This window comes from Anastrepha obliqua, chromosome 2 (assembly GCF_027943255.1).
Source record: "Anastrepha obliqua isolate idAnaObli1 chromosome 2, idAnaObli1_1.0, whole genome shotgun sequence".
In the NCBI taxonomy this organism is placed as follows: Eukaryota; Metazoa; Arthropoda; class Insecta; order Diptera; family Tephritidae; genus Anastrepha; species Anastrepha obliqua.
In genome coordinates this window covers 12,501,009-12,525,519 of record NC_072893.1, presented here as the reverse complement: position 1 = coordinate 12,525,519, position 24,511 = coordinate 12,501,009, and the positions used below count along the sequence as shown (strand labels likewise).

The window sequence follows — 24,511 nt, the reverse complement described above, 5'->3', positions numbered from 1 at the left end:
ATTTAAACATTCCCGGTGCTTTCTGACCATAGGGTACCTCTTCATCTTCGATATCGATACCATCAATTAAGAAAAATTCCACAATATCTGAAAAAATAAAAAGCTGCCACATCACACAATATAAGACTCCAATCGTACCAAAACCCTTAAATTGCAGAAATAAATCTTAACTCCATCTCCCTTATACAGACTAGAGAAGAAATCAACAACGATTTTATTATGCTAAGAAGCAAAAATCTAGGAAAGGTTGCACCACTGGGCGCTTTCCGTGCATTCCTAGTATAATGCCCTAGTCTTAAGTACAAATCAAGTGCTGAATGTGAAAAGAACAGATTGTAATAAATAAATGGATTTAAAAAAAATTCTCAAATTCATTACAAATATTTCATTCATTTATTTTCCATATACATATTGTATATTATTTTTAATAAATGTTTAATTTATTTTCATATAAAAAGTATAAATAAGTACATACAATATTGAAGTAATTACATAATTATGTTACATAGTGTACAAAATCATGGTGTAATATCACAGCATAACAATTATTATGACATTATAAATATTTACGTTTACTATATGAATTAAAATATTGAGCACGACAAATGAGACAGATTAAATAAATATAATACTTGGTAGGATATAATTGACGACAAATTAATGATTTACGAGTAAGTGACTACTAAACCAATTAATGACTAAATTAGATGAGAAACAGATGTGCTTGTCACTACATTAGGGTAGGCCAAATTATTCGCAAATTAAATTTTTGATGGAAATGACTTAGAAAGTATAAGTAGTGTTGCCTTTAGTATATGTGGCTCGTTTGCGGGAGGAGCTTCTCCACTCAAACAATAAAAAATTCGAGAAAAACGGTGAGAAAGCTTGCAATTCACTAGGCGCACAGTACCTATGTAGTAGTAGTAGTAAGACAAAGTAAGGATAGGGATACTGTCAACAAATATCGCCATGAATTTTTTACACAGCATACAAGAAGGTATTGTGGACATTTCTGCATAACTATCTAAAAAAAGTGTGCTTGAGTTTTGAAGTTCTTTCCGCAAACGAATGATATGTATCTATGCACTATTTAATTATGTCGTTTGGTATGTCAGAATGTAGCATTTTTGCTCTAAAAAATTTTACCATTTTTGTTTTAAAAATTTGTGCCAATTTTGTGGTAAAAAAAAGAAGAAAATGCATATTAAAAACTGTTCATGCACTAGATAAGTGACCCTAAATTTAACAACATTCAATAATTCCTGAGTTGCATTCCGAAATATAAATTTATGACTGCCCTAGCGGGCTTAGTGTCCGCTTTTCTTGATGCCGCAGTTTATGTGTTTTGCGCTGCTGATTGATTGATGCACTTTTATCACCATGCTGTTTTCTTGCTTTCTTCTTCGTTTTCCTTATGACCTCTTGTTCCTGTTCCTGTTGCCTGCCGCCTTGCTGCACAGCCTTTTCGCCTTGCTTCTTCTTCTCTCCACGCCGCTTTATACCTTTCCTGCCCTTACCACATCGGCTTTTCAGCGTCTGTCGCATATGCAATAGGGATCTCCGGAGTCTCTGATAAAGCATATTAATATCAATAGGATCCACACCTTCCCCAGCCGAACGCTTATCCGATCTGAGCCGTATGTATGCTTGCATTGCTGCGGTATCGATTGTAAAATCTTTGCTTGGTAAATGACGCTTCGCCAGTAAGTTGGCCGTCACCTCGAGATCGCATAGAATGCTGCGTGTTGTGAGTATAAGATGTCGCAGGCGCTTGAGCGCTTCGTCTATCCTATTGGCTTGTTCGTGTGAGCTAATCCATGTGTTTTGCTGTAAAGTTTTGTAATTGTAGGCGCGTTCGTAGAGTTGATCAGCGACGGCGACATAGACTTGTAGCTGTTTGTGCCAAGTGCGTAAAGTGATCTGGAAAAATTGTTGGGCAGGGAGAAGTATTAAATATTATTTTATGCATATAAATTCATGTACTATGTGGATGTGGTGATTTACTTGGAAGATTTTTCTTGCCTATTCTATGGGTTGAGCTAAAGTTCTGTCGTATTTTAAATAGGCAGGTAATTTTTCTTGTAAGTAAAAAAAACACATTTGGCTTGCGAGTCATTGGGTGCTATTTTTGTCTTTTTACCTGCTGTATAATACACAATCCGTTACCGTTGATCATTTATTTGTGATATTTAAAGTGAAAAACATATCAGTAGATAAAGTGCATTTACGACACTGAATTTTGTATGAATTCCAAAAACGAAGTAAGGCATCAGCTAGGGAACCAAACTGGCTAGGGGCAGGAGCATGGGTTCTGAAGGCCGCAACCATTACCCAAGTCTATGAGCGAGAGCGTATCCTGGAGGTGACGGGGGTGACCCCTGGGTAAACTGGGGTCTGACCATCTGCTGACTGATGCAGAAATTAAATACTGCAAAATCCAGCTGATGCGTTGGGTTGTTCTCTCCGATCCTGAAGCCAACGCGAAGGGCTATGAGACAAAGTAGGGTACCGTAAGGGTGACGTGAGCGTCTCTGGTCAGCTTCGAGTGGATCAGGACCGCTGTCAATAACATGTCCTCAATAGGGACCACTTGCTTCGCGGTCTACAGCGGGGAGAGCGTATCCTTTGCTGGATTCAAGATCCCGATCTGTCCACTGCGGATGTCCTGTCCTGCCTGCGTGCCCAGAATCCGGGCATCAACACGAGGCTTTGGCAAGCCCTCTCGCACGCCAAGAGTAGCAACCGGGAAGGAAAGGAAGGGGCTTCTCTTATGGTTCGAGTGGATGAGGCCAGTGTTGATGTCATGGGCTCTCGGTACAGGAACCGTATGAGTATCTTCTTTGGGACTGTCACCTTCCATGTCTATCCCAAATGAGTGGCTCAGACTGTGGTTCCTGTACCGACCATCCAAGATCGTTAATGATATTTTACGATTCAAATGTTGGAAAGTAATCCACATTTAACAAGTCGAGATATTGCAGAAGATTTTGACATTCTTCATGCAACTGTTGGATCTCATATTAAATCTCTTGGGTTTGTGTTAAAGCAAAGAGTTTGGGTTCTACATGAATTAACGAAAAAGAGTTCGTCTGATCGTATAAAAATGTCTTCATCACATCTGATTAGACACAATATGGAACCGATTTTGGACAAGCTGATTACTGGAGATGAAAAGTGGATTCTTTACAAGCATATTAAGACAACAAAATCATACTGTAAACCAGGAACATCATCAGCAATAGTTCCAAAACCGAGTATCCATCAACGAAAAGTACTGATTTGCTTGTGGGCGGACAGGAAAGGTCCAGTGTACTACGCCTTGCTGAAACAAGGAAAAACCATCAACGCAGATCTGTACTGTAAACAGCTGGCTAAATTGAATGCAGCTATCAAAGAAAAAATGTCAGCATTAGCGTTCAGAAAAGGAATAGTGCTCGACCGTATACTGCAATGGTGACACAACAAAAACTGAATGCGTTAGGATGGGAAGTCCTTAGTCACCCACAGTAATCACCTGGCATTACCCTATCGTCTTATTACCCGGATCTCTGCAAAATAATCTAACGGAAAGTCAAGTTTTTTGAAAGTCTTTCTAAGACAGTTGCTGATTATTTTAACTTCCAGGACCAGAAGTTCTACAAAGCAGGAATTCACAGGTTACCTGAAAGATGGCAACAAGTTGTAACAAATAACGGAACATATATAATTGATTAATATTTTTCAAATGAATTGAAATAGTTTCTTTCAAATACGACAGAACTTTCCCTCCATCTCAATGCATTGATGAGAGCTGATAATTGTAGGAAAGTTAGTGTTGGGATTTTTCTCGAAAGCAATAGTTGGTAAAATAAATATAAATAAATTTAAAATATACTAATTTACAAAATAATCAGCTTTGATATGAATTAATAAGTTTTATTTAATTAAATAAAATGCTGTAGAATAAATGAAATAAAATAAATAAACCTTTATTAATCTATCAGCACGCACAAATGCGGATTTTACAATATCAATTTATGTCGGATCAATTCATGCACTGCATTGTAATTTGCTGGGGGCTTTTTTGTGGCGGTGCTATTTTTAATGAAATTAATTATGTATGCGCAGCACGTTTCGAGCACGCAAGCGCCAATTAATGTACAATTAAGTAATACTTAATATTTTTCTTTATTTCACCATTTTATTATCTTTTCATTTCAAGTACTGGGGACAGCTATGATTTGATTCTTTTCAAACACCAGAATTGAGAATATTTAGTTCAGAAATTATTATTGTATTAAACTTAAAAAAAAAATTCATTGCCTTATAAACCAACAACTAGACAAAATCTTCTTCAAGGTTTTCCATGTGCTGAATGTTAATCTGGCCACAGAATAGGCCAATCACGATACGGTTTCGAGATATTTGGCTGCTTATAATATAATCGCCTATTATATTCTTCAATAATATTTTTACTAAATAAAAGCCAAAAACAGAAATAATAAGTTTGTGTGATGGAAATCTTTACTTGGATCTTTATAATTTTTTCTCCAGCCGGCTAACGTAGGAATTGTTGTAATTGGTTCGACAAATTGAAAACACATCAACATTTTGACCAATTTTGACTACTTTTAATTGGTATTTTCTAATGACTCTTCATTATTTTTGTAAAAAAAACCATACGAATCTAATTTTAGAATTTCATGCAAAAATAGAAAAGTTCCATAAACTTTTCATCCCAAATCCACGGTTCTTAATTAGAATTTCGGGAAAGATTTTTGGTATGCTGTTTTATAGCTATTAAATTAGAGTATAATGCAAGTTTGAAGTTGCTGAAAAATCCCGTTGATATTTTATAAATATTTTCGTTATAAATTTCTCCCTATAACAAATGCGTGAAATTTTTTAATATGGCGAAAATGGGCAACACCGGCGCAATACACTGTTGCTTGAAAGCTGTGTGTTGGAAAAAATTAAATTACTTCATAAAACATTCCATGTAAAAATTTCCTATGCTAAAATGGATTATCGAGGCAAGACTACACTGCTAAACCTATTTTGACTTTAGGTGATGAAGCCGCCACTATAAAAAGTTGAAGTAACAAATTTAAGCCCTTATGCCGTGAATTTGATCCAAAATCAGTTATTGTACAAAAGAAATCATATCTGTCTTGTGGCTGACGCATAAGTTTGTGTCCGTTTTATTCCATTTTCTATGACTGAAGACTGAAGGTTTCCGTTTGCATTCCTGTCGAATATTCTCCTTAAGGGCTGCAACTGTCTGAGGCTTCTTGGCATAAGCCCATGACTTCAAATAGCCCCAAACAAAAAAGTCTGAGATGGTTAAATCGAGCGATCTTGCTGACCATGCCAAGAGATAGGCGACCAGGAAACGCTTGCTTCACAATATCTATTGCGGCCAGCGCTGTCTTTTGAAATCACATGTTCACTAAGTCCCGTTCATCCAATTTCGGCAGTAAGAGCTGACCGAATTGACGATGATGTTCTCAAAAAATTACGGCCCAATCACTCCTCACATGTGGGCACCGCACTACACCGTCGCTTTTTGTGGATTTCATGGCTTTTCGTGCATCACACGGGGATTTTCAGTGACCCACAAAGGAAGATTTTGCTTATTGACGTAAATTCTTAAGTGGAAGTGCACCTCACTCACTATGATTTTCTACTCAAAAGTTAGTATTTCAATAAAATTTGCTGTAGGGTCCGTCTGGTGATGACCACTCGGGAAATTTAATCGCTGCTAATCCGGCGTCCGTTTCTTCGTTCGCAGCGACCAGTCCGGTGGCGACCACGCCATGCGACATCTTGTTGGTTCCAGTCTGTTCAAGTCGCGCAGCTAAGCGCCGGAATGTTTGTCCAATTAGCATGACACGATTAAGAAATCGATGTCGATATTCACGCAGCGCCCACACCATCGACTGATTATTGGTCAAAAAAGTCAACAAATTTATTTCACGCACTTCCGGAGTATAGCCCTCCATTGCTTCTCTGTTTGGATACTGTAGCTGTCTAGTTCACAAATATCAAATATGATTGATATACAAACCATTTACCCCATTTGTTATCCACTAGGAAAATCATATTTTTGCTAAAAATTAAACTGCTAATAGGCCCTCGGTTCGAGATTTTTCGAAAATATGTACATATGTACAGTCCATTTTGACTCAAATTCTTTATGCTTGCTATTGAGCGGCGCTTACTTGATATTGTCAAGCTGTGGCTCCACGCTTTGACTCTTCATACGCTAAAGGCATTTTATATAGCTTGCTAGCTTTGGAATATCTGATTAATTCAATGTACTACAAAATGGTTTGCCAACGCAGTAACAGAGAACATACAGCGAAATTAATTTATAGTCCATCAGAAATCGCAGAAAATTCCCAAAATCTAACGGATGAACATTGAAAGCTTTCAGAGTACAATATTTATGTTCATATTGGGAAATAACAGCGTTATTTATAACAGCCTATTTTCATTACAAACAGTGTAGGCGCAAAGTACAAAACGAAATTTCAAGCTATTCAAAACAACAACAATTTTATCATTTTACTAAAAAACAATTGATGAATAAATAATTGAACAATCTGTACGCTGTATAAATATTCACGTATAAAAGTAGCAATGATATTTATTTATTTCTTTAAATGATAATTTCTACAATTGAGTGTTTATTTACATTTTTTGCGCAAAGTCATTCAAAATCTCACTTAACAGCTCTTACAATAACAAAAATAATATAACTGCAATAATGTAAATGAGCAAAAAAGCGACCGAAAAGTGTCATAGCGTCATTTGTTGTTTTTGTTAATGCGATGCGTGAAATTTTGAACATTGGACGTTATATCATTTAAACAAATGGGAGCTAAAATTTATAGATGCTGACGATAGATTAGTTAAGTACCCGTATATGTATAGATGTATGTATGCATATCTAAGTGGTGTATAGCGTGCTGCTGGAGCTTTGAAGACTGACGCATTCATATTTTATACTGTGTGATGTTCTATAAATAGAAGGTCATGCTTGACGGGTTTTCAGAAATTTTATCTTGGTAAATATGCACTCGGGAAATTTAATCGCTGCTAAGCATAGGTACCAAAAATATTGACTCTTTAAATTTTCGAGGCAAGTGTCAATTGTAACAACAAATAATGGGGCTGGTCGATATAAACAGTATAGTAATCGGCTATCTTAGGTATGATAAATGTTATTCAGTGTATCCAGCTCTATAGAGTAAGAAGAAGATTCATGACTTATTTCAAAATCATAAGGTGTTTTATTTATAAAAGGTCCTTTAAAATTGACATTCAGATATCAGTTGTGAATAATTTCTAAACGCTACCTTTATTTATGTCATCTTTGACATTTTACAACTGGACAGATGTACAATTTTACACTATAAAACAACGCGTTACAATTATTGAAACTTTATACGAAAATGGTCGATCTTTATGAGCAACATATCACATAATTCGAGACTTTTTAGTGGAAATAGTCGATCAAATGAATTGACAATTCAAAGGTTGCTGAAAAAAATGTTAAGAAACTGGTAATATCGAGGATATAAATATGACTGGGAGACCAAAAACTGGCTGTTCTGTTCAAAATATTGCTGCCGTGGCGCAAAGTGTGGCTGAACAACACCGATGTATCGACATTCTCTACAATTAGGCAATCATTAATCATTTTTGTATTATTTTTGAAACATTTCTTCGGAACTGAAACACAACATGCGGATTTAGATTGCTCAATTCAATGCGATATTATGTGAGTGAGGCCTTGAAAATTTTAACATTAACATTAACATTAGCGGGAGGAACTCGGCCAAAGACCCAATAAAAAGGAAGGGCCCGCCAATTTTATGTATGCATACAGAAGCGAGAAATATGAGTGCATCCCAGTTTTTTCTTTAATATTTACATTGGTTTTCAAGACACAATTTTTTTTCAAATATTGATTATTTCTTAGCCAAACCCATATAATTCGAACTTCCAAACTTCATACAAGAGTTAGAAAAATTCAACAAAATTCCCTTAATATTTTGAACTTTTTAATCTGAATTAAAAAAAATGAGTATTCAGATTTATAGCCCTTTGAATTTTGGTGTAATGTGCATTATTCAAGCGTCATGAAAATCACGCTATTTAAAATATACTTTGGTGATTTGGTTTTTTTTTCATATAACCGGTGCAACTTATAAAGTCTGGAGTTGATTATATAATTGTTTTGTTTTTTGTTTTGTTTTTCGGAAACGTATTTGCGCATTCTATTTCACGGGAAATTCATTTCTATTTGAAACTAGTGCACAAAACCATAAAAAATACTAAAAATACAACCTATTTTTTGCACTTGCACATAACATCAGATTGAAATGTTGAAATTTTAGATGAATTTGTTTGAATTTTTCTATATTCTTACAAAGCATGAACATTTGATTTAAATGGTATTGACTAAAGAAAAAAGAGTATCTCAAAAAAAAGGTACAAAAATAGTAAGTAAGTTTTAACTGACAAAAAAAGTATTTAAATATTAAAACAAAATCATCATATACCTAGTTATGCTCCCCACTATCTATTACTATCCAGGACTTGGCACAATACACCTATATATATGTATATTTGGCGCTTGGCCCCTTTTTGGGTGCTTAGCCGAGCTCCTTCTCATATGTATGAACAAAACAAATTAGAAAACAAAAAGAACATCATGAGATGCTTATTTTCTCAAGCATCACCGTGTTCATTACATTGTAGGTGTACATTATTATAACGTCTAAACGAAACCAAGCTTGGTTGATGAACATTTCCAGTGTCATACAAAAGAAAGGAAGCCGTCATGATCACTCTTCGCCCCTAGAAACCAAATTTGTATGTGTTACCCTCACAAAGTCTCGACGTCTCTATGAACGCAATCTATAACCGCACAAATCGAAAATCACCCTTTTGGGAAAAATTACATTATGCATCCGGGGATTATAATAAAAAATGCCTTTGTCTATGTATTTGCTGATTTGAAAACGTTAATTTCCGGAATGGATGAACAGAATTTATCAGGACTTTCACTGATATGCAGATGAAATTCATCTTAGAAAGTTATAAATTATTTTTTATAAATGACGAATTGAAATAAGCTGCACAGTTTTTGGGTTTTTCGGAAGTATGTAACCCTTAGATGAGACGACATGAATGGCAAGCCAATGAACTACTCAACCCGTTGTCGATAGCGATAAGAGCGCGAGCTAGAATATATTTATATAAGGGTGGTTAAATTTTAAGGGCCGATATTGAATGTGAACCACACCTAAAGAAAATGTGTTAAGGTGAAAGAAAAGGCACATTAACGGCATAGAACCTCAATTATGCCTCAGCGTCATCGAAAATTTGGACCATCGGATGGAGATGTGCCGCCAAGGCCATTTGGACGATATTTTGTTCTACACGTAATTGAGCCATACCAATAATATCATAATAAAGAGAAAGGACAACAATTTATTTAAAAAATTGTATTTTATTCAAAAGCAACACCGGCTTTTGAAACTTAACCACCCTTTATTTCATAAGTGTACGTAATTCGTTAATTTTACTCTGGTTCGAAACTATTAAAAAGGTTTCTAGTGCGTAATAGTTCTCATCTGCCGAGTTTAGCACTAAGTTCTAACTATTAGAAATGTGATAAAACAGGGGACAATTTAGGCATTCCAAAACATATTCGTGTAAAATTCATTAGTTGCTTCCTTGGAAATGAGACGGAGCGCGAGAGAATTATGGTGCTAGGTTAAAAGGAAACCTGATCGGTAATTACTATTTTCTTATTGTATAAATTCGAAAAGAAAAAAGAGGTTGTCTGTAAAGTCGTTTTACTGACGATAGCTTAACGTGATAACGTCATAAGAAAATACTGATTGAATGGTTGCATTTTCAAAAGAAAATTTTAATTTTATTTGTTTGATAGATATTTTGTATGGATATAGAGAATGAGTTAACATTAACATAACATAATATACTTTAACATAACATAACATAACATAACATAACATAACATAACATAACATAACATAACACAACACAACACAACATAACATAACATAACATAACATAACATAACATAACATAACATAACATAACATAACATAACATAACATAACATAACATAACATAACATAACATAACATAACATAACATAACATAACATAACATAACATAACATAACATAACATAACATAACATAACATAACATAACATAACATAACATAACATAACATAACATAACATAACATAACATAACATAACATAACATAACATAACATAACATAACATAACATAACATAACATAACATAACATAACATAACATAACATAACATAACATAACATAACATAACATAACATAACATAACATAACATAACATAACATAACATAACATAACATAACATAACATAACATAACATAACATAACATAACATAACATAACATAACATAACATAACATAACATAACATAACATAACATAACATAACATAACATAACATAACATAACATAACATAACATAACATAACATAACATAACATAACATAACATAACATAACATAACATAACATAACATAACATAACATAACATAACATAACATAACATAACATAACATAACATAACATAACAAATTACCCCGTATTAAAGCACTTATCAACAGCTTTCATTTGATACCCATATTGTACATACACAACCAAAGGTTACCCGGGTCCACGTTTTGACCTATATCTCGAGACCCCAGTCACGGAGCGGCATGAAAAATACTCTGTACTAAAGCATTCACCAACAGCTTTCATTTGATACCCATATTGTACATACACGTCCGAAGGTTACCCGGGTCCACGTTTTCACCTATATCTTGAGACCCTATCTACCAATAGGTATTCAAACTATACGGAAATCATCTTCAATACCTACTTAACAATGTGTGTAAGTTTGGTTTAATTCGGTTCAAAGACACGGCGGGTCCACGTTTTGGCATATATTTCGAGACCCTAGTCATCAATAGGTATGAAAACTACCCCGTATTAAAGCACTTATCAACAGCTTTCATTTGATACCGATATTGTACATACACAACCAAAGGTTACCCGGGTCCACGTTTTGACCTATATCTCGAGACCCCAGTCACGGAGCGGCATGAAAAATACTCTGTACTAAAGCATTCACCAACAGCTTCAATTTGATATCCATATTGTACAAACACATTCTAGGGTCCACGTTTTGGTCTCTATCTCGAGACCCTAGTCACGGAGCAGCATGAAACATACTCTGGACTAAAGCATTCACCAACAGCTTCCATTTGATACCCATATTGTACATACACATCCGAAGGTTACCCGGGTCCACGTTTTGACCTATATCTCGAGCCCTATTTCCAAAATAAAATATAATCCATGTTACTCGTGGATGATGTAGCTTTCGAATGGTGAAAGAATTTTTAAAATCGGTCCAGTAGTTTTGAGCCTATTCATTACAAACAAACAAAGTTTTCCTCTTTATAATATTAGTATAGACAACATATCTTATAAGGTATATGGTAAATATTACCATACATTTTTTCCTTCATATATAATAAAAAAATTAATAATTATAACATTAAAACAACAGGTATTATTAACAAACTTGGTTTTATTTTAAATTCTTCAAGTGAATCAAATTAATAATAATCAATAAGAAGGCATATGCAAATACAAATACGTGAATTTATATATGTACATTTGCGCATATACATACATACATATATACGCTCACTTAAGTAGGAGAGAGCAAGATATCGAACGTTGCCGTTCGTTTGCTTTGTTTGCTTTGTCGTTCGTTCCGCCCTTTCGCTTGCAGTTCATTCAATGCAATGAGCAAGGTAACGGCAATGAGCAAGGTAACACTAATATGAGCAAGGTAACTACATATGAACAGTAATGAGCAAGGTAACGACACATTTTTTCGTGCGTGCAGCCTGTTAAATCGAATTATAAGACGTTATCACGTCAAAAATATCTCTAACGATATATTGATAACGATATGGATGTAGAGGTTATGGGTAAAGAAATTGCAACGCCGTAGGCATTGGGTGGGATGTCTTACGCCTCAGTGCGTGTCCTCCTATCCAACTCACTCTTGTATCAAAATGCGCAAAATACTATTTAACTTTTTCAACTATACTACTTTAAACGGATTTTTACTGAAATTACTCTACGACATATTGAGACATTAAGCAAATATCTGCTACAAGCAAAAGCTTTTTAATTGAAAAGTGGCATTTTCATAGCGGCTCATTCAGGCTCATTAAATTATTGTATAATACCATATTTCTTAAGTGCTTACATTCACACTTACATACATACGAATACCATATATGGAAGCACATAGTAGGCACGTACACACTTATGTGAGTAGGTATATCGTATACGTGTATGCGCACTCTCTTTTTCGCGCGTACATAAAACATACAACAACAATAACAAAATTAAATAACAAAATATCAAAAAAGCAACCGCAGAGCTTTACAGCAAATTAAACGCTACGTACTGATGCGCTTATTTGCCGGCACGTCGACCTTGTCGCTCACCGCCCCACTTGCTCTCCCCACACCCATTAACTGTCGGGGATTCCACCGGCACGTCGATCGTAAATATTTCGCAGCAGACGACGTATGATTCATGCGCTCGAAATGAAATTCGCGAAATGTATTGCTCGCGCGACGTAAGCGCTTCGAACGCTTCGGCATGGTTGAAACGCTTGAAATGCTGCATAAAAACTGACTAACGATCAGCTGCGCGCAGCGTGTTTAGTTAGCATTTATGAATATCAGCGTTAGACCGCTTGTATGCGGTTCGCTTCAAATTCGTCGAATATTTGTTTTTTGCTCCGGTTTTGTGACGTAAATTTAACTAATGATGATATTCTACGAATTGCCGATGATGTGTATACGCCCTGGTGGCCGGTGGCCGGCGTACGGAGTGTACTTCAAGCAATTGCAGTAATTTAAGTATAATAATATCGTGAGTTGATTGTTTGTTGTTGTTGATTGCTTTTATCATTGCTCAAGTTGTTGCTTTTCTTTCATATTTACTTGTTTATTTGCATTGGGCAGATACGAAAGCAATCAGTTAAATTTAGGTTCATGCTGTCATGATGTGTCTCAGCACATTCCGACTGGAAATTCCCGCCTGCCTGGTATTCTCGTATACTAACTACCACCCAGCAAATTCGTATGGGGCGTGTGATTGGTGGGGCGTGCGATCTCCACATTGTCACGGACGTTCTCATTTTTCTGCAGAATTTCCTATTTGCATTATTTCTCTCGTGGAAAGCAAGCGCGAGCTAGGCGCGAATGAATAAATACATAGAAATGGGTGCTCGCAAGAATGTAAGTACTTGGAATTCCGATGGACGCAAATACAAGCAATTAATTGTATAAATATTAAACGTAATAAATACAAGTTGCTAAATTCAGGAAAATCGATATTAGGTCATCTACAAAAGTATAGGTTAGCATAAGATGTCAATTATTACAATAAACAAAGTTGCTAGACACAACGCCACCTATGGGCGAATGAGCGTACTAAAGAAAAGCAAGAAAAAGAAAGCTTAGGTGCTAGGTGGCGATGATAGGTAAGCGCATTTGAGATTCGGAAGCTGTGCCACTATTGATTGTTATAATTTTGAGTTGGATTAAAAAGATATATGTAAGGCAAACGAGTTGGTGCGTGACTACTATGCGGAAGTTCAGAGTCCCAGCTACAAAAAACTAATTGATAGAACAATTTTTTTCTGATAGTGGTCGCTCTTCGGTAAACAATGGCAAACCTCAGCGTGGATGTACGAAAAAACTCTTTATATAATAGGACTATGAATAAGTTCGTGCGGTTTTTTTTCGAAATTTGAATTTCGGATCATTCCCATGGCTTTTAAACGTTTGGAAATGGTTGATTGATCAACTCCCAAAGTTTTTGCAACCTCTTCTTGCGTTTGAGCCGGATCTTGATCGAGCAATTCCTCCAATTCGGTATCCATGAACTTTGGCGGCGCGGCCAAAATCACCACTTTTAAAGCGTGCAAACCACTTCTGGCACGTTCGCTCAGCTAGAGCATGCTCACCATAAACTTCCACCAAGATACGATGACTTTCGGCTGCTTTTTTCTTCATATTAAAGAATTCCCCGCAAAAACACATTATTTGGCACGAAATTCGACATTTTCAAGTGTGGTAAAAATATTGTTGTTTACGCTTCAAATAAAAAACTTATACTGACGTTTGTGCCTTACGACAGTAGCTCTCCAATGAATGTTTGGAAATGTGGATCGATGGAATAATAATCAAGTTACGCCATCTGTTGTAAAACCGCACGAACTTATCCATATTAATACAAAACCTGCTATTCGTAGGCAGTGTAAAACTATAAGTCGTTCCTTTTGAGGAAAAACATCAAAACGTGCACCACAAATAGGAGAAGGAGCCCTGCCAAACATACATAAAGAGATAGAAATTACATGCTTTTTGTACCTTATAAGACTCTTACTCTATCCGCCTCATTTTATGTCAAAATAATTTGTAAATGACAGTTATTTATAGGAGTTCATCAAAAGCTGATATTCATCAAAAGAAGGTTTTGTTTGGTGGGAATGCAAAGAAATTGTCTACTTTGAACACTTACCACCCAACCGAACGATCAATTCTGATGTCTACATTGAACAACTAACGAAATTAATCAATGCAGTTGAAGAAAAGCGGCCCGAATTGACAAATCGAAAAGGTATTGTATTCCATCATGGCAATGCAAGGCCACACACATCTTTGACCATTCGGCCGAGCTCCTCCTCCTATTTGTGCCATGCGTCTTGAGATTGTTCCTCAAATGGAGCAACCTACAGTCTTATGCTGCCTACGAACGGCAGACGGGTTTTAATGAGCACTTTTTTCATGGCAGAAATACACTGGGGGCTTGCCAGTGCTTGCCGAGAAGCGAGCGCTATCAGAAAAAATCTTTTCTATTATTTCTATTGTTTTAGACGTTATGCCCGGCGTTTCTTTTTCTTTTAGGACCAATAAATCGGTCTATCTATGGCTCGTTCCAAATAAGTTGAAGCTTTTTTGTTAATTTTGTATTTTTTAATTGAGCTATTTGTATAAAATAAACACCGATCAGTTAAATGGTAAATATCAGTTAAATGGTACCTCTAACCTACGAAGAATTTGATAAGCATTGGTTATTAAACTTTTTAAAGTACTCAATAATCATTATAAGCGTTTAGTTTATTTAACATTGTTGTTATTTTTGTTGTTGTAGCAGCAAAACATTCCCCATACATGTACGGGGATTGCTGCTGGGGTGACAGTCTTTGCCGGATATAAATATATAATAATATAAGTATATTAAACCCGAGTCGTTCTGTTAACGTAGAACCGACTATCGGAGGAGTGTTTATTTATTTAATTACTAGCGTACCCTCGCCCGCTTCGCTGGACGATAAATTCAATGATTTGCGGAAAGAGAATAAAATTAATACGAAACAAAGCAAATTCTTTGATACAATTTCATTCGAACTTTATTGTAACACTTTTTGGTAGACAACGTTTTTGGTTTTTTCATCTTTCGCGTGAATAATGACGATGGTTTGTCAACTCGTGAGCAAGCTACATACAATTGTCCATGAGAAAAAATTGGGTATTCTAAATTAATACCGCACATTTGTAAAGACTGTCCTTGCGCCTTATTAATTCTCATAGCGAAGGCAAGGCGAATAGGGAACTGCAAACATTTGAAATCGAATGGTAAATCCGCCGGAATCAGTGGAATTCAGGGTATCAAAATGTCTTCTCCTTTGTACTTCCCTTTCAAAATTGTTGCTTCGATAACGTTACCCATTAGCTTCTTCACAGCGAGTCTGGCACCGTTGCAAAGTCGGGGCACATTACTATTCCGCAGCATAATAATCGGTGCTCCAATTTTTAATCGTAAATTATGAGGTAGTAAGCCTGGCAAATCGAGTGAGTTTAAGAATTCAGTTGGATAATTTACGACCTCATCTTGATCAGTAATAGTGTCCATTGACTTATACGCAACTATGTCACCAGGTATTTCATCTAAAATAGCTGAATTTATATCATTGACGTCCTTATTTTTCCCAGCTAAAACTGCTCTTTCGCTGAGTCAATCATGGTTTTTGTAATGTTGAACTATGTTTGGAAATACACTCTGTATCAATGCCTCTTTAGACTGTGCAAAAGTGCAGAAATTGTTAGGCAATGTTATCATTCCTGTTGTTTTTGAAAAAAGGTTTATTTTTTTTGGTTAAAAAGTGTTTTTTGAAGTTTTGAAAAACACTTCGCTCTAACAAATTTCTTCTCAGTTAATTGCTGAAAATTAAATATTTTGAAAAAAACTATTTTTTTTTAATTTAACGTTTTTGAGAAAATTTTGTTCTTGAAAAAATTTCATACTTTTGTAAAAGTTTAAATTGATTTGTTAAAAAAGATTTTTTCCGCTTTGAAAAACACCCCCTCGAAAAAATGTATTCTCTATTAATAGTGGAATATGAAATGCTTTGAAAACACTATTTTTTTTTTTTAATTTTGTTTGGTTTTCAGAAAATTTTGTTTTGAAAAAATTTCATACCCTTGGAAAAGTTTTATTTTATTTGTTTAAAATTTTTGAAATTTTTTTTTTGTAATTTTAGAAAAACACCTCTTCGAAGAAATTTCTTTTATCTTTTTGAGGAAAATTTGGTTTTGAAAAAATTTCATGCTTTCGAAATTTTTTTATTTTACTTTATTTCTTCAAAATTTTTGAAAACAATTTTTTTTATAATTTTTGAAAAACACCCCTTTGAAAAAATGTTTTCTATGTGTCATAGTGGTATTCAAAACCAAAAAATTTACTTTTTTTCTAAAAAAATTCTAAACAAACAACGTAATAAATTTAGAATTTTGTGTTCACGAAAAAACAGTATTGTTTTTATTGTATTAACTGAAAACCAAAATGTTGCAAAAAATCAAAACAAAACTAAATTATTTTTTTGTGTTCATTTGGTCCATATGTTCCATAAAAAGTTGATATGATAAATAATATGCAGGGTCTGATACACGCAAATTTCCATTGACCATTATAGTGACAAAATTATCGATCACCAATTCCAACAGGATTTCAAAATCAGAGTTGGAATGAGTTGTTGTGTGGTGTACTTCTGAAAAAATGAGAAATAAACAAAATAAATCTAAAAATTCGAATTCTAACTTTACCTTGTGTATGTTCTTATTACCTTTGAATTTTTCCAATGAAGCACCATTCATTTTAAATTTTCAAAGAATTTTTTTTATCATTTCGCGTTTCTTTCCTTTTTCATTCGATTCCAACATTTGTTCATAGCAGAAAACAGCGTTTGCAAACGCATTCATTTCCATATAGAATTGGTCAATGCTTTCTTTGAATTGAATTGAAACATTATTTTCATAAATACTTAGGACCTTAACTAATGCACCTTGGTACATACCTAACGCAGATATTCATCGCGACCTTGACATCGATACTATTGATGAAACAATACAAAGCGCTAGCAGAAAACACATAAATACAAATCCTATGATGAGAAGACTACCAAATAAAGAAAAATCTACCCAAAGTCGGCTTAACCGTCAAACATCAACAGATCTTGCAAAATCCTTGTAATCAATTGTCAATTAATCGTATATGTCATTGTTTGTTAACCACTTGTTTTTAAATAATATGTATATATTTCTTCTAAATGAGCTTGGGGGCATTGGCCCTTCAATATCACTCTCATTCCATCTTTTTGTAAATCAAATTACTTGTTGTCTAACGACAGGTGTAATATTATATTTTATGGAAGAAATAAAAAAAAAAAAAAAAATTTCATTCGAATCATTTGAAATTTCTGTATACAATAACGAGAAATTCAAAAAAAGTTGTACACATAAAATGAATGTCGATTCGAAACTTACTTTAATCTAAGAATCGAGCAAGTTTTGTTTTGTACAATATTTTGATTTTTTCTTTTTTTTATATGAAGAAAATATTTAAAAGAAATTTTTTTTTGCTAAAAACCTTCCCCTAGTGGATCCCTATAATATGAAAAAAGAACGAATAAAATTGGCCTCGTATCGGCCCAAAAAAATGCGTACAAACGAACATCATTTCATTTTTATATATATAGATTTAATATTATTTGTGTTTGCTGTTTGACAATCTATGTGTTAGTCATAGTGTTTCCCTCTTATTGCATAGTATTTCATTTCATGAATGAACCACTACATTGCAAGCTTTCACAGTTATTGACGCAGGTCAGTAACAATTACGACTCATTAAAAATTTATTTGCATGCTTATATCATACCAGTTTTACAAAAGTTCATAATTAATGAGCGATTTTTTTCCGGGAAAGCGATGGAGCTTTTGTGACTTTTGTTATCATTCCTTCAATGAACCAATAAAAAAACACATTCAGTGGATTGTCAAGTAGGAGGCACTAATAACTTTAACAAACAGCTGATATTTTCTAATCTCAACGCACTCGTATAACATTTAATCAAAGGTCTGAGTACTTGGGGGCTTATACTGATTAGGTAGATGAGTAAAAATGGGCGTAAGTTTTGTTGCACCCCTTAAGTGCACTTTTTATTATAAGAAATTTTTCATTTGAAATTCATCAAGTTTCTTTGAATTCTTGAATTGAAATTTAAAAAAATAATGATTTTCCTCTAACTTTGGTAAAAATAAACCTGTGTTCAAAGTAACGATGGATTAAATGTAGAAGACAGCTAGGAAAAAACAAAAATTTTAATCGCGATTTGAGCCACCAAAGTTTAGTAGGCTATACAAAATGTCTTCATTTTTTTATAAAGGGTGGTTAAATTTTAAGGGCCGATGTTGAATGTAAACCACCCCTAAACGTTAAGTTTTTTCTGCAATTCTTTTGACATTTTTCAATCCCAGACTAACTCAATTTGAACCATGGAAAGACACACAATCGGGCAACGCGTTAAAGTTTTTTGAAGAGCCGTTCACCTCAAGTCGTCGTCGTTGATGAACATTATGCATAAAGACTTGCATTTACACGTTTACAAGGTGCAATTGACTCAAGAACTAAAGCCTCTTGACCATTTCAAGCGTCAATTCGTCAATAAGCAGAATTACCCCATTTGTGCGAATGATAATCCAAGAGTGATTGCCGAAAAACCAATGCACCCACAAAGAGTGACTGTTTGGTGCGGTTTACGGGCCGGCGGAATCATTGGGCCGTATATTTTCCAAAATGAAGCCGGTCAGGCAGTTACTGTGAATAGGGTTCGCTATCGTGAGATGATAACGAACTTTTTATGGCCCGAATTGGAAGATATGGATGTGGATGATATGTGGTTTCAACAGGACGGTCCCACTTGTCACAAAGCTAACGAAACAATGGCTCTTTTGCGCGAAAAATTTGATGGCAGAATAATCTCACTTCGCGACGATGTCAATTGGCCGCCAATATCATGTGATATGACACCGTTGGACTTCTTTCTTTGGGGTTATGTGAAAGAAAAGGTGTACGTCGATAAGCCAGCAACAATTCAAGAGCTAAAAGATGAGATAAATCGGCACATTAACGGCATAGAAATTCAATTATGCCTCAGCGTCATCGAAAATTTGGACCATCGGATGGAGGTGTGCCGCCAAGGCCGCGGCGGTCATTTGGTCAATATTTTATTCCATACGTAATTGAACCATACCAATATTATCATAATAAAGGAAAATGATAATAATTTCCTAAAAAAATTGTATTTGATTTAAAATCAACACCGGCCCTTGAGACTCAACCACCATTTATATGAAGATTTACGTTATATGGATTTTGTTGTAGTATAAGTTATGATTTTGTAAAATCATTTGTAAAAAAAATGGTAAAATTCTTTGCTATTATTGCTATATGCAGAATAGGACAGTTCAGAATTAAGTGCATTCATTTAATTAAATATCAATACATAATATGAAATAGTTATTATGCAGATCTACAAAACAAATGCCAGTTTACCACATTGAGTGCCACGCCTTGGACGACACCTAATACTTCATCGGATACCACGACGAACTGAAGCGTACGGCACTTGCGCATAGCTATGAGACTACATGAAATGTCTTACGTTTTTAGAGTAGACTAGAATTTGAAAAAAGAGAATTGATCCAATTTTTAAGTGTCGTGATGATTTTCACGATTCCTTGCAGGACCATGGCATACAAGGATATGCAAAATAAATATATGAATAATATATAAAATTAAAAAAAATATAAAAAGGCGCATTAGCGATCGCTCAGAAATTAATATATTTTACTCTCACATCGCTATTTAACAAAACAGCTTCTTGGTCCTTGATAAATATATTCGTCAAATCCATTAGACGCTCAACGTGTTCATTTGTGTATATATATATATATGTTTGTAGCAATAAGAGCTGTTTATGTTTATGTTATGGCTTTACTCACATTTTTTCCTCTCGGCACTTTGAGAAATGCATATGACTTGTTGTGTTTGACCCAAACTTTTGAGAAATTCTGTGGACCCATGAAGCGACGTAGACTCTTGATTTGTTTTGTAAGATTGCCACGTAGCTCGCAAAGCACCTACAAATATAATGAAAAAAATATGTGCGTGTAAAATGATGGTTAGATAGTTAATAATAAAGTAAGTTCAGTTGAAAAATTTATAAAATTGCAATTTGAATAATAATTCTTCAATACTCTTAAAAGTGTTACGGCGGGGGTTGTACCATAAGAACCCGCAGAATGCAAGAAATCCGGATATTTTTAAATTCAAAATATCTATGTAAAACAACTTAAGTAAACTTATCCCTTTCTTCAACTCAAGCACTTCAACTTAAGCAGTGTTTTACTCCAATGTGGTACTTTACATATTAATTATATCTGTACTCGTACTCATTTTAATAATTATAATCCATTTTATTACAATTATAATAAAAATTTGATATAAGACTTTTTTATGTGAGATCGAGTTATAAAAATAAAACAGCTAGAATCAAATAGGTATGCTTCACCAAAAAAAGTTTATATTTTCCCACCAGAATTATAACAACTTTTATATTTTCCTTATTGAGAGGTACCTTCAAATCAGTCCACCTTACGGAAATTATAATATTTTTCCGAAGTATTTTGGAGGTAGGTAGGTAGGTGAAATGGTTGAAGTGCCGATCTGGCACTCCTCAAGTAGCACTAAAGCACCGTTTTTTGGAGGATGTCTGAAAATACAGAGTTTTTTTTGTAAGGACAGTGATGCACCTTATTTTCGTTATTTTGCGCTGCATTCAATTGCAGTCTCTTTTTAGCCTTAGTAGCTCAGACGGCATTACCATAGTGCTGATATTGAAGATCGAGGGGTAGGCTGCGGTCTGGCCTCTAATAGGCCCCGATCCCTTCCTTGCTATGGCACAACACACCATCAAGGAGAATCTTAGGAGTGAAGAGGTAATACTAAAGGAAGTTAGCTGGCGTCAAACTATGAGGCTACGCCAGGAGAAATCCTTCTTGGCAGGGAACAACCAAAAGAAGTTTAGAAAACTCATAAGCTTCCCTAAGAATAATGCTCGCGGGCATTCCCACAGGCCACTCTAGGCTGCGAGGTCACTTGTACATGATCGAGATTTGGTCTACGGACTTTTGTCGTTTCTGCGACCATTTCAAGAGAAAGGCGCATACGCTCAATCCAATCAGCTCCATCATACATATATAAAAATGCAACTGGATCTGAAGGAGGTACTGTGATGAGTAGAGGGCACAAAACACCCATGAGGTCACAATGAATCTAATCTAATCTACTTGTAGTCTAAGGTGGAGAGGTTATTCTAGGGTAGACTCCTATAAGCCTGTCAAAAGTGCAACCGTCGTTCGTGGTGAAGACCTTATTCAGACACCATCCAATGGAAATTCAGTAACATAACTTTGAGTTCCTTGTACGATGGCTATCTGGAAGCTGGTAGGATGGAATCATATCAGCATAGGTACACTTCTTAGCTTATTTGCTTTTGCGAGGTTGAGGTCCAGACTTGTTAGATTTTACATTTTCACTAAACTTGAGGATCTGTCAGGTTTGGATATTGGCCTTTTACCGCTATGGAATTTTCTTACTGGTACTAGTAACATCTTTTTAACCACATTTCCTTGGAACATCGTTTTTGTTCCTTTATTTCCTCTTTTTGGTACTATGGTCCTACACGGGACGGTTTCATACTTCCTGTCCTACTTCCGTGGACAGCCAACTTACCCAACCTAACATAACTTCACTGCAATTTCTTGTAAGAAACGTTGGAAATTGCGAATATTTGTTGTTCAAGTCCGTTAGGCGTTAAATGAAATGCCTAAGTGTAAGAAAAAATGCCCGATACTTCCTACAACTTCTCTATAGTTCTATCAGGCAGCACCCTCTTTTCTTTAAAAAAGATCTTGTTTTGAAAATATGGGGCTAGAAAATCAAATTGGCCAAGCATGATTCTATAGTACTTTTAATACTACTTTGGACCATAGATTCAAATATGCTGACTTGAAAGCAGGGTTGGACATTTTGCACTTTCTCTAAATTTGCACTGCCACTAATTTTTTAGTTGAGGTAAAATAAGGGTTCCATTATCATTAAATCTGTAGTGTTTCAGTGTTTTAACTATCCGCTTATTGCATTACGTGAACTACGCTCAACCCTGCTTCAAAGATTCCGTAGATTATTCAAAACGCAGCTCACAAGGATAGAAGGCTTGCTAAGATTGAAGCTCTCAATGCTTCAGGCTGTAGGGAGTCGAAGAATGGCATTGCAATGACTTATGAGTTTTGAAAACTGCACGAGATCCCAAAGGGCAAAAAAAAAAAGACGGAAAAGATCCTGGCGAACTTTCGAGATATGAAATGGCCCGAATTCCAGACATTATCATCAACTTGCATTAGGAGATCACATCTTTCTCCATCCTCCTCGTGTTTTTAATCAGCTCAAGCCGAAGAGATATTTCCATTGCAAGGATTGACGCGCTCTTTTTGTGGCAATCGTTTCCGTTTTGGCTTTTGCTGTGGTGAGAGTGACGAGCCGTTTTGTGCTAGTTGGCGTACACTGCGCTGGTTGTAGCCCTACAATGCTGGCATTTTTGAACGCAATGCGGGCTGGTCCACTTCCAGCTGCACTCAGAATGGCTGCGTTTTTTGCCGGCGATGATCTTAGCAGTAGGCTACTTCTTCTGAAGGCTGCTCTTGGATCCACGTTGTCATTTCGACCATCTCTGCTAACTTCTTCTATTTTTTGCTCGGTGGTTTGTTTTTGATATTGGATATTCATTTTCAATTCTCGTTTCAGGCTACTATCCTTACATGAAAGTGAAGTTACTCCAAGTGCCTCCATGGTTATCTATGCCGTTATCTAGGCCATGCGAGGGTTCACTATACACTAGTTGACTATACTGTAATAGTACTGCAATAGAGTTTCGAGCCAGGACAGGGACTAGTCTAGATTTCTTAACGGAGCCTGCACCTCCAACTTAATGGTGACGTGTGAGGAACATACCTGAAGACTTCCCAGAGTTTTAACCGGACGGAAGCGATTATAGTAATAGCCTATCAGTCATTTCAGTGAGGTGTCATCCTCCTGTACAGAAGTGGTAGAATACTACTTTCATCAGTGGTGGCAGAATACTACTCTTCAATATTTTTCAGTATGCCGTGAACAGGATCTTACTGGTTTCGATCCTGATGAGCTTTACAGCCCTGCGGCTGGAAGTTCTCAGGGTATACGAGGCCTTTCGAGCCAAGTTCTTCCTCTTATGTCGGATTTTAGTCGCTTCTTACAACAGGCATGGCTTACCGCGAATGCATTATTTTCCTCGTCCCGCTGGGCCAGTCCTAAGGGGTAAGCCGTCATAAAAGAGGGCCTTTTAATATTTCCAATCTATTTTAAAGTAGCAAAGAATTTCCCTTGAAAGAATTTCAGAATGAATCCGAAATGTATAAGAATCGAGTACTTCCCCCCGATACTTTTGTAGCATCGATAATTTTCTTTGGTTCTTTTACCCATGGCACAAGGACATATTGTCAAGTTTTTATAATTTATTTTTTTCTAATTTAATTCTTATAATTTTCTTATTAAAATATAGTTAATTCTCTCACAAAAACCGCATAAGTTCAAGTTTCAAATTTTGTGCAAAATAGTGGAAAATTCCAAAAAAGGTCGATCAAAATTTAAACTTTTTAATCAGTATTTTTAGAAAAATGTTTATATATATATATATATGAATGGCGCGATACCCTTTTGGGTGTTTGACCGAGCTCCTCCTCATATTTGTGGCGTGCGTCTTGATGTTGTTCCACAAAATGAAGGGACTTACAGTTTCAAGCCGACTCCGAACGGCAGATATTTGTTTGGTATTTCGCTTCGAATATACGTTCTCTCTGAATTCCGAATGGTAGTCATGCATCAACCCGCTCAGCTATGGCGACCGCGATTATTTT

The 24,511-nt window shown here is 35.4% G+C and overlaps 1 protein-coding gene across 1 annotated transcript in view; it reads right to left on the bottom strand.

Moving 5' to 3' along the window:
- Window positions 1–601: 601 nt before the first annotated feature.
- The window catches only part of LOC129238542 (uncharacterized), a 92,290-nt gene continuing 68,380 nt past the window's right edge, over window positions 602–24,511 (bottom strand). The window contains exons 2-3 of the mRNA XM_054873599.1: window positions 20,501–20,638; window positions 602–1,920 (exon numbers count right to left, since the gene is read on the bottom strand). Of these exons, the coding sequence (XP_054729574.1) occupies window positions 1,288–1,920; window positions 20,501–20,638 (771 nt within the window). The 3' untranslated portion in view covers window positions 602–1,287. The remainder of the gene's footprint in view (window positions 1,921–20,500; window positions 20,639–24,511) is intronic.